We start from the raw sequence: 17,995 nt of genomic DNA, 5'->3' as shown, positions 1-17,995 counted from the left end.
CATTGATACAGCATTGCAGGGACACAGCATGTACTTGCATTATGAATATGCTTATGTAAGACATGTCTGAGTGTTTCAGCCTTTAAATAAAGGTGGACTAAACTAAGGCTGTGGTTTCCAACCCTGGTCCTCAGGGACCTCATAATCTGTACATTTCCCATTTCTCCCTGAGGCTGCAAAAACCTGATTAGCTCATTCAGGTATCTGTTAGCTCTTGACTGGCTGAGACCAGCACACCCTCATATGTGCAAGTTGTGTCATAATCAGAGGTCCTGGGTGTAACTACAACCCCTGGCAAAAATTATGGAATCACCGGCTTCGGAGGATGTTCATTTAGTTGATTAATTTTGTAGAGAAAAAAAGCAGATCACAGACATGACACAAAACTAAAGTCATTTCAAATGGCAACTTTCTGGGTTTAAGAAACACTATAAGAAATCAGGAAAAAAAAATTGTGGCAGTCAGTAACGGTTACTTTTTTAGACCAAGCAGAGGGAAAAAAATATGGAATCACTCAGTTCTGAGGAAAAAATTATGGAATCATGAAAAACAAAAGAACGCTCCAACACATCACTAGTATTCTGTTGCACCACCTCTGGCTTTTATAACAGCTTGCAGTCTCTGAGGCATGGACTTAATGAGTGACAAAACAGTCTTCTTCATCAATCTGGCTCCAACTTTCTCTGATTGCTGTTGCCAGATCAGCTTTGCAAGTCTGTCTTTTTGCAAGGAATGTTTTCACAGTTTTTGCTCTATGGCAAGATGCATTGTCATCTTGAAAAATGATTTCATCACCCTCAAACATCCTTTCAATTGATGGGATAAGAAAAGTGTCCGAAATATCAACGTAAACTTGTGCATTTATTGATGATGTAATGACAGCCATCTCCCCAGTGCCTTTACCTGACATGCAGCCCCATATCATCAATGACTGTGGAAATTTACATGTTCTCTTCAGGCAGTCATCTTTATAAATCTCATTGGAACGGCACCAAACAAAGGTTCCAGCATCATCACCTTGCCCAATGCAGATTCGAGATTCATCACTGAATATGACTTTCATCCAGTCATCCACAGTCCACGATTGCTTTTCCTTAGCCAATTGTAACCTTGTTTTTTCTGTTTAGGTGTTAATGATGGCTTTAGTTTAGCTTTTCTGTATGCAAATCCCATTTCCTTTAGGCGGTTTCTTACCGTTCGGTCACAGACGTTGATTCCAGTTTCTTCCCATTCGTTCCTCATTTGTTTTGTTGTGCATTTTCAATTTTTGACACATATTGTTTTAAGTTTTCTGTCTTGACACTTTGATGTCTTCCTTGGTCTACCAGTATGTTTGCCTTTAACAACCTTCCCATGTTGTTTGTATTTGGTCCAGAGTTTAGACACAGCTGACTGTGAACAACCAACATCTTTTGCAACATTGTGTGATGATTTACCCTCTTAAGTGTTTGATAATACTCTCCTTTGTTTCAGTTGACATCTCTCGTGTTGGAGCCATGATTCATGTCAGTCCACTTGGTGCAACAGCAATCCAAGGTGTGATCACTCCTTTTTAGATGCAGACTAACAAGCAGATCTGATTTGATGCAGGTGTTAGTTTTGGGGATGAAAATTTACAGGGTGATTCCATAATTTATTCCTCAGAATTGAGTGATTCCATATTTTTTTCCCTCTGCTTGGTCTAAAAAAGTAACCGTTACTGACTGCCACAATTTTTTTTCTTGATTTCTTATAGTGTTTCTTAAAGCCAGAAAGTTGCCATTTGAAATTACTTTTTTTGTGTCATGCCTGTGATCTGCTTTTTTTCTACAAAATAAAACAACTGAATGAACATCCTCTGAGGCCGGTGATTCCATAATTTTTGCCAGGGGTTGTATAACAATTTCACCAGGTGGAAATGAGCATTGATGCTTTTGACTGGATAGAAGCTAGATCCCGTCAACTTTTTAAAGATTAAATTATCATAGACATTGGGCTACTGTATATAAGTAAAGAGTTGCAATGACACACACACAGACACACAAACACACACAAAAATGTTGTGCACATGAATTTAATTTTTATCTGCAAATCTATAACAACCAGCGTCTGGGGGCAGTTTGACACACTTACTTTATTTCAAGAGCTTTCTTACAATGGCTCATGACTTAGTATATTCTGATGAAGCATTTTTTTTTTCTTTTTCCCCCTTCTTCCTTTTTTTTTCCTCCTGCTATCCTATTAAAACTTCAGCATGATTAGACTTCCCGTTAGGCTTAGGATAAGCTTTAGGTTTATAATAATAACTAGCTTAGTTATCCATTCTACACACATGTAATAATAATAATAATAATTTTATCCATGTCATTGTATAGTTCATATCACTTTAGTTAAGGTATAGTAAGTTGTATTATATTGTGTGTATGTTGCCATCATGAATTTTCAGAGCAGTTTGTGAAATTCATGAGACTCAAGTGAGTGATGATAAAAGGTGATGACAAGTCATATCACTGTATGCCGTGCACAGCAGGTACATTTTTATTGAAAAAAAAAAAATGCGTGCCTTAACTCATTCAGACTGTAATTAAAGTGTACCCCAGCCAGCCACTCTTGCATAGCAAGCAAAGTGTCATGCTTGCTACCTGACCTGAGTACCATGTGAACTGTGAAAATAAGGGCTCCAGTGAACGGGTCATGATCTAATATATAAGCCTGACTGTGTACATGTGTTTTCGTGTGCGCACGCGTTCAACCCCAAGTGACCTCCCCCTTGGTGCCCCCAGACACCATAACAAGTTTGGTATTGATTGCTTAATTACTGTGGCTGTGCATAGAGAGAACACACACACACACAGACACACACACACACACACACACACACACACAAAATCAGCTTTATACTGTATATTAGATAAATAAAACCATGACAACTTAACACTTTTGTTTTCACACGGATAACATGCATCTTGCTTTCGATAATATCATCAATGACTCCTGGCGGATGGACACTTACGTATTTATATGTACAAATTTGGCTGGAAAAAGTGTTAATTTCTCTGCTACTTTATTTATTTTTTTAGCTCACACCTTGTGTGAGATTAGGCTGCATTACTGCAATTGGAGCGTAAATATATGTGAAATCGATGAATATATTACAACCCCAATTCCAATTAAGTTGAGACATTGCGTGAAATGTAAATAAAACAAAATACAATGATTTGCAAATCCTCTTCAACCTATATTCAATTGAATAGACCACAAAGACAAGATATTTAATGTTCAAACTGATAAACTTTTTGTTTTTGTGCAAGTATCTGCTCATTTTGAAATGCATGCCTGCAACACATTTCAAAAAAGCTGGGATGGGACAACAATGCTCAAAGAACACCTGTTTGGAACATTCCACAGGTAAACAGGTTAATTGGAAACAGGTGAGTGTCATGATTGGGTGTAAAAGGAGCATCCCCTAAAGGCTCAGCGGTTGACAAGCAAAGATGGGGCGAGGATCACCACTTTGTGAACAACTGTGTGAAGAAAATAGTCCAACAATTTGAGAACTATGTTTCTCAACATTCAATTGCAAGGAATTTAGGGATTCCATCATCTACAGTCATAATATAATCAAAAGATTCAGAGAATCTGGAGAACTTTCTACATGTAAGCGGCAAGGCCAAAAACATTGAATGCCCATGACCTTCGATCCCTCAGGTGGCACTGCATTAACAACTGACATCATTGTGTAAAGGATCTTACCACGTGGGCTCAGGAACACTTCAGAAAACCATTGTCAGTTAACACAGTTCGTCACTACATTTACAAGTGCAAGTTAAAACTCTACCATGCAAAGCGAAAGCCATACATCAACAACATCCGGAAATGCCGCTGCCTTCTTTGGGCCCGAGCTCATTTGAAATGGACAGATGCAAAGTGGAAAAGTGTGCTGTGGTCTGATGAGTCCACATTTCAAATTGTTTTTGGAAATCATGGACGTCGTGTCCACCGGACTAAAGAAGAAAAACACCATCCAAATTGTTAGCAGCGCAAAGTTCAAAAGCCAGCATCTGTGATGGTATGGGGGTGTGTTAGTGCCCATGGCATGAGCAAATTACACATCTGTGATGGCACCATCAATGCTGAAATGTACATCCAGGTTTTGGAGCAACAAATGCTGCCATCTAAGCAATGTCTTTTTCAGGGATGTCCCTGCTTATTTCAGCAAGACAATGCCAAGCTACATTCTGCACATGTTAGAACAGCGTGGCTTCATAGTAAAATAATGTGGGTACTAGACTGGCCTGCCTGCAGTCCAGACCTGTCACCCTTTGAAAATATGTGGCGCATTATGAAGCACAAAACACGACAACGGAGACTGTTGAACAACTGAATTCGTACATCACGCAAGAATGGGAAACAATTCTACCTACAAAACTTCAACATTTAGTGTCCTCAGTTCCAAACGCTTATTGAGTGTTGTTAGAAGGAAAGGTGTTGTAACACAGTGGTAAACATACCACTGTCCCAGCTTTTTTGAAACATGTTGCAGGCATCCATTTCAAAATGAGCAAATATTTGCACAAAACAATAGTTTATAAATTAGGCTGCACATGTGGCATTTATTATTTGCTGCAAGGTCCATGAAAACAGTCTTTATTCAAAGAAATGCACAGTTCCCACAACTCTATTTTTCAGAGAGTATATGTTTCAAGTGTGTGTCTTTCTGCCGGCATAATAGGGACCATCATACTGCCTCTCCATGTTAAATGAACATTCAGTATGCTACCAATGAATATTTAGCACAGCACCAGTGATGGCTTCCACTGATGTCTTGGCCCGCTGGCGACAGAGCTCAGTGAAAATGTTTTAATGTTCGATTGCAGCCATTCTGCAGCATGAGGCCATTATGCGTGTTTTGTACAGTGAGGAGACCCTGAAATGCACACATTTAAACATGGACACAGTCACTCAACTGCACTTGCGCTTAACATGCGACACACACTGGAGAAAACATCGACATGCATGCAGATTTTATAGTCAAATACTACACACTTGGAGAGGGAAAGAAAAACGTGAAAAACTACAATCCTGCAGGGCTTTTCCATGGTAATGCATTTGATGGAAGAAAATGGGAAGAATTCCAGGAATTCTGGAAAATCTGTTTTGTTTTGTTGTTTTTTTTTCACTTGGAGTATATTACATTGTTGCCTGCTTTTACAAATTGTGGAAACCCTTAGTGCTACTGGAATAGCAATTGATTAAAGGAGTCACAGTGTACAATTATTTTTCTAGGTTTTACAGTTACATGTAATTGGGTTGCATGTAATGTAATCTCCAAATCTGTACCTTTACTGCTAAAAGTAATATTTAAGGCTGAAATGACTGATTTTTAGATTCCTCTGTCAATTGACAATTGTTTATCTGAGATCTCTCTATCTCTCTCTCTCTCTCTCTCTCTCTCTGTGTGTGTAGACATCATTGACAATAATGATCAGGACTCTGTAATTGCAAACAAAGGCTACTGTACCAGATATTAACATTGATTTTCAAAGGTGTTGAAATACTTATTTGCAGCAGTAACATACAAATAAATTATTTTAAAAAATCATACATCGTGATTTCCATATATATATATATATATATATATATATATATATATATATATATATATATACGAGGTCTGTCCGTAAAGTATAGGTCCTTTTTGTTTTTTTCAAAAACTATATGGATTTCATTCATATGTTTTTACGTCAGATATGCTTGAACCCTTGTGCGCATGCGTGAGTTTTTCCACGCCTGTCGGTGACGTCATTCGCCTGTGAGCACTCCTTGTGGGAGGAGTCGTCCAGCCCCTCGTCGGAATTCCTTTGTCTGAGAAGTTGCTGAGAGACTGGCGCTTTGTTTGATCAAAATTTTTTCTAAACCTGTGAGACACATCGAAGTGGACATGGTTCGAAAAATTAAGCTGGTCTTCAGTGAAAATTTTAACAGCTGATGAGAGATTTTGAGGTGATACTGTCGCTTTAAGGACTTTTCACGGTGTGAGACGTCGCGCAGCGCTCTCAGGCAGCGTCATCAGCCTGTTTCAAGCTTAAAACCTCCACATTTCAGGCTCTGTTGATCCAGGACGTCGTGAGAGAACAGAGAAGTTTCAGAAGAAGTCAGTTTCAGCATTTTATCTGGATATTCCACTGTTAAAGGAGATTTTTTTAATGAAAGACATTTTTTTGTTTTTTTTTTTGTAGTTGTGTATATATGGTGACACATAATTTAGTCCTTGATCTAGAAGACTTGAGCTTTCATTGTCCTGCAGATCTGATGAACTTGGATGATGTTAAATTTTGGAAACTTACAGGTAGTGGGTGTCAAATGTCATTGTTGAACCAGAAAAATAGAGAAAATCTCAAAAATTAAAGGAGATGACGATAAACTACATAATACTACAAGTACACATGGACAACAAACTGGACTGGAGTGTAAATACAGATGCTGTGTATAAGAAAGGTCAGAGCCGACTGTACTTCCTCAGAAGGCTCAGATCTTTCCATGTCTGTAAAAAATGTGTTGCATATGTTTTTATCACTCAGTGGTCTCCAGCGTCATCTTCTACACTCTACTGTGCTGGGGTAGCAGGCTGAAGGCAGCTGACATGAACAGACTCAACATACTCATCAGGAAAACTGGCGTGGTCCTTCGGGTTGAGCTTGAGTTGGCAGGGAAGGTGTCAGAGAGGAGGATGTTGAGGAAACTGCGCAACATCCGGGACAACATCTCCCACCCCCCCACATGCCACACTGAGGTCGTGTCAGAGCACCTTTAGCTGTACACTGAGACCACCGAGGTGCACCACAGAAATCCACAGGAGGTCTTTCCTATCTGTGTCAATCAGACTCTATAATTCCTGCTCTTTCTCCAGGATAAATACACAATGAACAGAGTTATTCAGTCACTCAGTTATTGTTGTGTGTTGGGGGGGGGGGGGGGGGTGGCTGGACATTTTGGTGTTCTTTTCTTTTCTTTGCTCTCCAGGTGGTATGCAAACTGATTTATTGTCTGTGGAGAAGGTGCTGGCAAAAGAGTCCTTCACCCTCATCAACGTGATGTGCAGCACCTGTGGATGGTGCTCACGTGCAACCTTAAAGACTTTCAGCTGAAGCAGATAATGAGATGGCGTTCTGCATTTAAGCCATGTGTGATTCAAGCAGAATTTCCGGGAACTCGACCTTGTGATGTTCGTTTGTGAGACGCTGAGGACCGCGCCTGGGTTTGACACATCGTGCCTGTGAAGGAGGACGGGTGAGGGACACATGCTGTCACACACATCAGAGGTGATTTGATTGTCTGAATAATTGTTAACAGTAATTTGGTATTTTGTTACGCAGTGGAGAATATTGATGAGAGTTGTGCAGCTTGCTTCTCACTGCCGTGGCGTGCAGACAGATGATCCTCCACCTGTTGTGAGAAGCTGCTCATTTACATAAAGCTTAAATTCAGACCTGAATGTGTTGCTGATAGTGTGTGCCTTTGAAGGATATTAGTTGTAGCTGCTGACTTACCTCACCTTTTCTATCCTTCGCAGAGTCGGTTTGTCGTGTCCACCTGGGGGGTGTTTGGCGGTGAACGTGGGTCCAGAAGCGCCGGGCTTCGATCCTTTTGGGCGCTGGAGAGCGCGCCGTCCTTCACTCCGCCAGACAGACGCATGTTTCGTTTGTACACTTTGTTATGCACCAAAGGGGGAAAATAAATTGTTTTGTTATTGGAACCGCTTTCTGGTTGTTTTGGCGCTGGGTTCCGTCAGACGCAGGTCCGCTCCTCAACCCGTGTCGACACATAACAGTTATGTCCAATATGTTATGTTATTGCCTGATGGCTGTTGTTCTTTTGTGAGTGGTATGGTGTTTGTACATGCTTTTACATTTTTACACACACAAGCCTTTCATAAATCAGGCTGTAAGTGTCTTGTCCAAGGACACAGACAGATAGTGTGAGTGGGAATGAAACCCATATCCAATCCCACTGAGCTATGTGCCCGTCTATGCACCTTAACTAAGTGGGGTCGTGACACATGTAAACTGTGGATGTATACACACCCAAATTGAATTGCTAATAACATTACATGAAATAAAAGTAAACAATCATGGGAAAATACAAAAGGTCACCTTACTGCTTGAATGTTACACCTCAGGTAGCTTTGGTGGCCCGCTTGCCACTGTGGCACTTTGACAAGTTAGCACAGCTCAGTTTTAAAAGGTAAATGGAGTGCATTTATATAGCGCTTCGCCATCTGAATCAGAAGCTCAAACTGATTTTCAGTGATGCCTCACATTCACACAGACACACTTGCACATTGAAGTTAGGCCGCTGCCATGCAAGGTGCTCACGGCACAGCGGGAGTAATTTGGGGAATAAGGACCTTACCCAAGGGCCCTTAGTGATTTTTCCGGTCAGGCTGGGGTTTGAACCGAGAATTCTCTGGTTCCATTTTTATTGATTCATTCAGATTGTCTCCAGTCTGACAGCTTCAGAATGTTTTTTTTTTTTTTTTAATTTTCCAGATTGCCTGAATGGGCAGGAGGAGACGATGGTGGCTCTGTTTTTACTGTGAATAATGTACCACTGCTAAGATGAGATATTGGAGAACAACATGAGTAATCTATCTGGAGGGGAAAAAATAGAAACAAGTTTGAGCATCCTAACAGATGTGTAGTGAAATGGTAATGTATACTGGCAGTGCATCACATCTGGTGAGGAACAGCTCCACCGAGGCTGTGTGAGCTAATCATTAGTTGTTTTATGAACGGTGTACAATGATGACTGTTCTGTGATCTAATTTTAACAGCATTCCACAGCTTTGAAAGAGAAATGCATTTTTATCTAGATGCAATTGTTTTATTTTTAAATGCTGATGTACAGTTTATAATTATATAGATCATATAATCTGTATAATCAGAAGTAGAACTGCTGGCATCAGCTGCAGTCCACTGACACACACACATACATATATACGAGGTCTGTGAGAAAAGTATCGTACCTTTTATTTTTTTCAAAAACTATATGGATTTGATTCATATGTTTTTACGTCAGCCAAGCTTGAACCTTCGTGCGTATGCGTGAGTTTTTCCACGCCTGTCGGTTACGTCATTTGCCTGTGAGCATGCCTTGTGGGAGGAGTGGTCCAGCCCCCTCGTCAGATTTTCATTGTCAGGAAATGGCGGAATGATTTGGGCTTTTTTTCCATCAGAATTTTTTCAGAAACTGTTAGAGATAAGCAGCTGGAAACCATTCGAAAAATTTATCTGGCTTTCGGTGAAAATTTTACGGGCTTCACAGAGAATAAGGAGTGTTACTACAGCTTTAAGGACGGCCCACAATGGCGCACGGTGCGGCGCGCTCCGAGCCGCCATCGAGAGGCAGAAAACACCACATCATTTCTAAATGGATTGCTGTGTGGAGCCGGGACCATCGTGAGCACTTTCTCTGGTTATCACAAGAGCTGGACATCAGCCATTTTCCGGCAGATTTCACTTTTAACAAGAGATTTTGTCATGGAAAGCCGTGTGGAGGCTTTGTGCGTCACGACCGATTCGCTGATCGAGCGAGACAAAGGAACACCTCCGTTTCGGAGTGTTAAAGGACAAGTTGGGACATGCCTATCTAGGCTTTCAATGCTTACCAGCCCAGTGAGTATAAGAGAAATTGTGGAGAGCTGGGCATGTCCCAAGCCAGAAAGTTGCCATTTGAAATGACTTTAGTTTTGTGTCATGTCTGTGATCTGCTTTTTTTCTACAAAATTAAACAACTGAATGAACATCCTCTGATGCTGGTGATTCCATAATTTTTGCCAGGGCTTGTATATATATATGAGTCCCTTTGGCTGCTCCCTTGTTTTCACTCAGTCACCACAGCAGATCCAAGGAGGGTCTGCATGTTGATTTGGCTTTTACGCTGGTTGCACTTCTTGACGCAATTCCACATTACATAGAGAAGTGTGGCTGGCGTGGGGATTGAACCGGGAACCTTCCACACCGAAACCAAGCACACACACACACATATATATCTAATTTTAGTTGGAACTACATATATTTATTAGATGGAAATCCTGCCCATAATTGAATTGAGTTCATTTGAATGTCATGTTTTTGATTCAGATTCAAACAACTTTATTGATCCTAAAAAGGGCAATTCATTTCACACCAAATTACCTCAGATAAATATACAGCAATTAATCCACATGGCACACATCGGAATTAAAACAACCGCACATATACATTTGATTTTTTATGTACGCTAAATTTTGAAACAGTCCGTCATCCAAATTGAGGCAATGTGAGTGTGGGGGGTCCCAGCAACACATGCTCGAGCAGCCAACTTGGAGGGGGGGGGCTGTTACAGCTAAAGCCACGCTGCATCCCAGAGGGGGAAGGGAGTGGCATGAGCAGGGGCAGGGATGGGGGGTGTTTCAGGAACATAAATAATGGGTAGGGGGTGGGAGAATGCATATCAGTCTCTGTTCACGTGTGAGTGGCAGTTACTGTCAATGTCTGGAGTTGCAGACTATCAGGGATGGCAAAAGATAAGAAGGCAGCCGAATGGTTCACCAAGGCTGTAGAAATTCTTCTGGAGGAAAACAACGGGGCATTTTGACCTTCAGAGGCTGATAAGCCTGCCATGTTTAGGACTGAGCACAGAAAACACATTTGCAGCTCTCATGAACAACCAAATCCAATTTATGACTATTCCCTGATCTCCAACATCTTCCTTTGTAAGGCATACATTTGCTCCAAGATGCTATCGAACTTACATCTAAGTTCAAGGGGTTAACGTGGTCTGAGAATGTATTGCCTTGCCCAGCTCATTAATCATGAGGGACAGGTGAGGGGTCGTGGTTCTGCTGGCAGTTGTCTTGCCAATTCTCTGGTAGGTCAGAGCTGCACATAAACCAATAAGTACCAGCCCACCTACGATAAAACCAAATATAAATAAATCTTCGACATCCTCCACAGAGAATGTCACCAGGCATGCAGGGTGACATGATTTCCTTGTTGAAAAAAATGGTGTCAGTAGCATTCAGAGACTAGCTGATCAATTCCATGGTTAATCCAATATAGTTAGAAAAATTCACAGTCCGGTGAAGTAGGGACTTTGAAGGTTGGAGCAGAGAGGGAGGAGGAGATGCGACCACCCTCGTCGGAGTCCCAAGCAGAGAGTGATTGACTGATACACTCAAAAAACTGGCTCATTCGATTGGATTTCTGTCTAATAAATATATGTAGTCCCAACTAAATTAAATTACATTATCTTGTATAGATGTGCTTTATTTGAGTTGGGGCTACATATATTTATTAGCTGGAAATTCTGCGCATAATTGAATTGAGTTCATCCAATGAGCCATTTTTTTTTTTTTGAGTGTAGGTGCACTTGTGGGTGTGAATGTGTTTGTCTATATGTGGCCCTGCAAAAGCGGGCAAAGCAATTGCACAAGTCACCATCATGTACAGGACATACCAAGGTGATGCAATGTTCCCACAGCTGTGCTGCATAGGACTCAACCCCCCTCAGCCAAATCATCCCAAAGAGCAGACAGAGATTTGCTGGCGACAGAATGTTCTGAGGAAAGGTGTTCAGAGAAGGTTTCCTTTGCCAAATTGGAGCATACAGTGAGACAACAGACAAGTCACTCATGGACTGTTGAAAGGGACTTTCACACCTACTGTGTTGGGTCCATTTCAATTGGACAGCTTTTGTTCAGATACAACAGTATGGTTTTTTTTATGAAGGGTTGAATGCATTAAAACAGTGGTGCAACCAAAACAATTGGACTGTGGTGTATCTGCAAAGATTGGATTGTCTTCAACTCAAGTTGAACCAGTGGACTACATAATCTACTACACTGCAGAATGAGTTGTGGTTGGACATGGTCTGGACTTTCTGGTGATGGTGGCAGATAAGAGAGCTGTCACAGACTGAGCTGTGACGCTTACGCAGTCAATAGCGTGTGGGCAGCAATTAGTTGGTAGTTAACAACTATGCTGCATGGACGCTGACTGTGTTTCACGGGTCATCCAGCTGTATATATTGTTCTCATTTTCCTGGTTCATTATTTATTGTCAGTAATCATCATTGCCATAACTTTTACCTAGTATTGTGACTAAGAGTGCGGGGAAAGGCCTACCGGCATCTCTTATGTTACAAAGTGTTTGTTTTCACTGCGTTTCAAAATGTGTATTTTATACCGTTACTCATTACCAAAGTTTATCTGTTTTAGTGATCTTTAAAACACTGGTAAAACATTTCTGTAACAGTTTAAGCTTACTCACCAGGGTTGCTGGTATGCAGGCGCTTCCTTGTTTAGGGCAAACTGAGTGAATGGTCCATTCAGTGTAAATACCGGGGTTGGGCGGAGTGAAATATTTTAGACAGGGGTGTTTTATCTGGTCATGTTCATATTCCATTTTATTATGCTTAGAGGGGGTTTTGGTTAAAGGAAATGGTGTTGGGTGTTTATATATTTTGTGTGTATTTCTTTGGGTTGTTATTTTGTGTTTATGTTATTGTTATTTAGTTGATTGATTTATTTTGTGAATGGAATTTACCTGTGGGAGGGGCTGTTACTCTGTAAAGGGTTCAGAGCCTCAGTTGTGGGGAGAACATCGGAGGGGAAGGTTGTGTTTGAGTGAACATGTATGTAAGTAGTGGTCCAGAGTCTTTGATAGATATAGTCTGGCACTCTTGCTCCTTTGTTTTTGATGTCCATCTTGGGATGCACTGTAAATATCTGCATTTTTGGAAGAAGGAAAATAAAAGAAATGTTTTTGGTTGGGAAAACTGTCTCTTGGCCACTCCGTCGCCGGTCATCCTGCTACAAGAGCACTGCACAAAATTGCTGGATATTATGCACGATGCTCGTCCCCCTCTGCGCACCGTCATCAGCAACAAGAGGAACCTCTTCAGCCACAGACTGCTCCTTCCCAAGTGCAGGACCAACAGACTGAAGAACGCTTTTGTCCCTCAGGCCATCATACTGTACATCTCCTTACTCGGGGGGGGGTAACTGGAAGATGGAGGACGGGAAGGAGAGTAATAGTAGTAGCCAGTAAACCAGTATTGATCAGTATGTGTGGTATTTATATTGTGTATTTATATTTATATTTGCAAACTGTTTTTCTTTTTACTTTCACGGTGTGCTTCTTACCTTGTGTGCTGCTATAAAATGCTGTCTTCCCTAGGGATCAATGACGTTCTATCTAATCTAATGGTGTCTCACTTAAATTTGGCCAGATGACCATAACTCTGACCAGAGTTATGTATAAAACATTTGCATGTATAAAACATTTGGCAAATGACTGACTTAAGAGTTTTTCACCAGTTGGTAGTAATGCCGCATCACAAAAGCAAACAGCAATAGAAAAGTTCTGTAAAACCCAGAATAGAACTCCAGTATTTCTGACCAGTGAGAGTACAGTGTTCTTATGCATGCATTAGATTTTACATTTAAGTCCAAAATATATGAAAGCAAAGGGGAAAAAAAAAATAAATTCTAGCAATATTTTGATCCCTTGACAAAGCAAGCAAAGTCAAGGTGTGACAGTGCCCTCAGTCTGGGCATCATGTTCCTGTGATATTTATTACTCCCAGAAGGAACTAGTCCATCTTTGCAACTTTGGAGTGCTGAAAATAGGAGCCTCCAAATTCTTTCAACAGGAGCAAATGATGGTCAAGGTTGGTGATAGATTTCAGTGCATCTTTACTGAATGTACACAAGACTTCCAACCCATTCAGTCAAAAAAAAAAACTAAAATAAAAATAAAAATAAAGGCAACCGGAAGTTTGCAGTGTGCTAGTAAAGTTCCAGTGATGTCCAGTCATCAGAATCAGAATCGCCTTTATTGTCATTGTAATTTGCATTACGAGATTTTAGTGCAACTCCAAAAGTCATGTCATGCAGGTGAATACTCGATAAGTACCAATGTTGGCCAGGAAACTACTATCCAACCATTTTTGTTGTTCGCACTATGTAGAAGTAAGCGGGTGAGTAGCAGAGACATATGTCAAGTATACTACCCTGCCACATCATGCAGATGTTTATAGATGTTTTTTTTATTTATTTATTTATTTTTTGCAATGACAGCCTTTTTTAAATGGTTGCTGATGTATATTTGTACAATGCCACAGCCCCTTAAAGCCACTACTTTTTTTTATGTATGTCCGCCATCTTTGAATTTTTCAGGGAAGTTCTTTTGTTACTAGGCTCCAGTTGCTTCAAAGGATAGTGTGCCGATGTCCTTTTACACCCTATGGAGTTACTTGATGTTTACTGCCACTGAATGCTTAATGACTATTCAGATACCCTACAGATTGTGTCATACTGTACCTACTCGATAGTAAGCTTATATGAGTAGATGAATGTAGCCTTTGACAATAAAGACCACAATAAACATAGCTTAAAGACAACATTTGAGACTGAATTTTTAATACATTAATCAGTGTATACCGCCTAAAGGCTTTTCATATTCAATGATGTAATCAAAGAATAATGCAAATCTAGTGAAAGTTGTTCACAGTATGTATGTCATAAAGTCTGTTCTTGATTATTGCTTGTCAAGTGGGTATTTTTTTATTTCTTTGTGAAAAATAACAGGAAAACAGTGGTAAGAGATAACAGTTGAGATCCACAGGGGCCATTTACAGCTAGCAAAAAAGTCCAACTGCTGATAAATCCCATGGGTGTTGTTAATGGGGCTAAGGGGGTTAAAAGGAAGGCCCAAGTGAGAAATTGTTCTCAGGCCCCATATTAGACCTTTCTATGTTCACTTACTTGGGCTCTTAATTGGAACAAGGAAGGCTATAAATGACACCCTCATGAGAAATAATTCTCAAATCTCCAGTGAGCTCGCCAATAGTGTGCGGTCTGTATTAATTGGGTGACAGCTTGCAGTATTCACATTGCTTTCACACTGTGCCCTCAAGTATTCTTCCATGGTATTTTGGATTTTGGTATTGAAACTCATGACAGTATGAGTTTAGAGTCTTGAATGTCCAGTGTCCCTGAGTTTCCTGTTCTTAGTATGGAATATTGTTTTCTGGGAGGTGATGGTCTCATGGTTATGCATTAGGGCAAGGCCCTTAATCCCAAAGTTGCTCCTGGTGTGTAGTGAGCACCTTGCATGGCAGCAGCCTGACATCAGAGCATCTGACGCAGATGAAAAAGCGCTATATAAATGTGCATTTACCATTCTGCCAAACTACATAGTAAAACAGAGGGTTGTGATCACACTTTCTCTCTGATTATGTTCAAGATATCTTCAAAAGCAATGGACAGATATTCACAAAATTTTGTGGAAAGGTAGTCCATGGGTAAGAGCCAAGTTTAACTTGGGTCAGGAATTGGGCATGCTTTCTTTTGTTCTTATTTTCCTTTCATGTTAGTGGCATTGTACGACATTTCTTGATTTCTCTTTTTTTCCCAAGTTGGCTGTAAGCAGTAAAAGAACCTGGGAGGAGCAGGAAACAAACAATGTTTCTGTGTAGGCTCTCAGTTGTCCAGGTGGTTTCCATAGTAGAGAAGCTTGAATCTTCGACTGGACTGGGTTGCTTGACATGAGGACGTTTCACTTCACTTGACTCTTGTCGAGAAGACAAGAGTCAATTCTTCTCGACAAGAGTCAAGACAGAAGTCAGACCACCAGAGCAAGAATTTTAGCTGAGGAAGCTTCTGCGATTTGAAGCGAAACGTCCTCGCGTCAAGCAACCCAGTCCAGTTGAAGATTCTAGCTTCTCTACTATGAAACAAACAATGGTAGAAATGACCTTGCCCCATTGACTATTTGGCAAATATGACCTTAGAGCTCTGTAATTCTGGAACATGCCTCTCATGCCTCTATATGTATGCCATATTTGGTGCAAATCTGCATAAAAAACAACCTTTGATCCCAATTACCTTGTCTCCAAAGATCATCCTTTGGTAAATCTCCCTTTCCAGAAGCAACCTATATGTGTCTGCCAGGTATGGTGGACCAAAGGACCTGGGACAGGCATGGGAACAAACAAACTGATGAACATCTCCCATATCATATAATAGTATTATTATTATTATTATTACCATTATCATTATGTAATTTATGTTGTAACAGCATACATTACTATTACACCCTAATTGTTGACCATGGAGCCACCATGGGCCACACGTGTTGACATAGTGGTTACAATTGCTTCTTTTTCCTTCCCAAGTCGGTTTGTAAGCACTGAGGCATATTTCCCGCACAGCACAATTGATTTCCTGCACATTGAAGAAACTATAAACCTCTCCCATAAAGAAGACCATTAGATGCCTATTACCATGCTTCACTGTCCTTGTACGGCCAATTTACATATTAATGTGCATGCTCTCACAAACAAACACATTCAAAAAGATAAACATACATACACACACACTGCCAAACACCTGCCCACATATTTTCACATAGACTGTATCCTGTGCCAGGAGGAAGAAAAAAATCGGAAAGAGATCAGTAGCTGATTCATTTGGAGGGACAAGGGAGGAAAGAGCTTGGTGTTTTAATCATGCATAAGTGGGCCATGTTGTGCTCTCTTTCCATCACTAGTTCTCTTAACCTGAGTGGAAAAATGGAACTGGATCATAAAAGGCCATTATTCAGTCCTTTTATAGTCCAGTTAATGGAGACTATGTTACTGGTAGAGGTTGGCCTGTTTCTTCGAAGAGGATTTTCCTCAATGTTCATTCATTTCCAGCTCATTGGCTCTAAGTCACTTCTCTTTTTCATCTTTATCCACATTGTTCAAATTTTGATCTTCCTTTTTGGCCAAGATACAGAAAGGTGTACCGCTGTTTTGCTTTTATCACATTGTTCAGCTGAGAATGACTTGAGTCTAACGGGCTCCGCTCACAGCACCACCTGCTGGCATAGGAATCCTTTGGATGGATTTGAAGAGTTTGTCAAGTTTTACTGTAGTTTTTTTTTTTCTTTTTTTGTATTTAAAATGGTAAAACTGGTGGATTAATCTACATTTTGTCATAAGAAATCATTCGATGCTGGAATTTAGCAGATGGTGATACATTGCGTTACCACCAGAACATTCCTAACAACTTTTTTCCCTTTTCTCCTTCTTTCCGTCCTTTCTGTCTTCCCATGTTTTGTTTGTAATTGCAGAGGATGAGCTGCAGCTACCTGCTCTGCACCATCCTGCTGTTCGTAGCCGTTTTGCTGGCTGTCACCGTAACCGGCACCATCCTTTTGATGAACCACTACCAGGCTCCACCCATGTCTGATGGCCTACCCCACATCTCCACCAATCAGGATGAAGCCAACGCGCTGGTGACAGTGGAAAGAGGCGACGGCTCCCGCATCAATATCTTCATCGACCCAAACTGTCCTGACTACAACAGTAACTTTTTGCGCCTAGAGGGTGTGCAAACTTCGTTGCTCCACTCGCTAACAGACCATGACTCTGATCTGAAGTCGGTGAAGGGCCAGGACCGGGCTTTGCTTGTCAGTTTGGCAGAGGAGGTGGCCAAACTGTCAGCCCATGCTGGGCAATTGAAAATGGACTACGAATCGCTACGCAGGGGGCAGGGCAGTCTGGGCCAAGACCTGAACACACTGCAAAGTGAGCAGGGGCGCCTCATACAGGTGAGACAGATACATGCAAAAATGTGCATACAACAGTGGTGAACACACAAAACTGTGAAATAAATACTGAAAATAACATCACAGCTATACCTGTCAACAAATCAAATCAAATCAATTTTATTTATATAGTGCCAAATCACAACAGTTGCCCCAAGGCGCCTTATATTGTAAGGCAAGGCCATACAATAATTACGGAAAAACACCAATGGTCAGGGTCACCTGATCCAGCCCTAACTATAAGCTTTAGCAAAAAGGAAAGTTTTAAGCCTAATCTTAAAAGTAGAGAGGGTGTCTGTCTCCCTGATCTGAATTGGGAGCTGGTTCTACAGGAGAGGAGCCTGAAAGCTGAAGGCTCTGCCTCCCATTCTACTCTT

At 40.9% G+C, this 17,995-nt stretch overlaps 1 protein-coding gene across 2 annotated transcripts in view; it reads left to right on the top strand.

Annotated features, from left to right (window-relative positions):
- The window catches only part of fibcd1 (fibrinogen C domain containing 1), a 367,422-nt gene that overhangs the window by 96,262 nt on the left and 253,165 nt on the right, over nt 1–17,995 (top strand). For both annotated transcript variants that reach the window (XM_034192108.1, XM_034192107.1), the window contains one exon: nt 17,142–17,621. In XM_034192108.1, the coding sequence (XP_034047999.1) occupies nt 17,142–17,621 (480 nt within the window). The remainder of the gene's footprint in view (nt 1–17,141; nt 17,622–17,995) is intronic.

This window comes from Thalassophryne amazonica, chromosome 17 (assembly GCF_902500255.1).
Source record: "Thalassophryne amazonica chromosome 17, fThaAma1.1, whole genome shotgun sequence".
NCBI lineage: Eukaryota > Metazoa > Chordata > Actinopteri > Batrachoidiformes > Batrachoididae > Thalassophryne > Thalassophryne amazonica.
The sequence above is the reverse complement of the archived record's forward strand: the minus strand, read 5'-3'. Positions and strand labels throughout refer to the sequence as shown.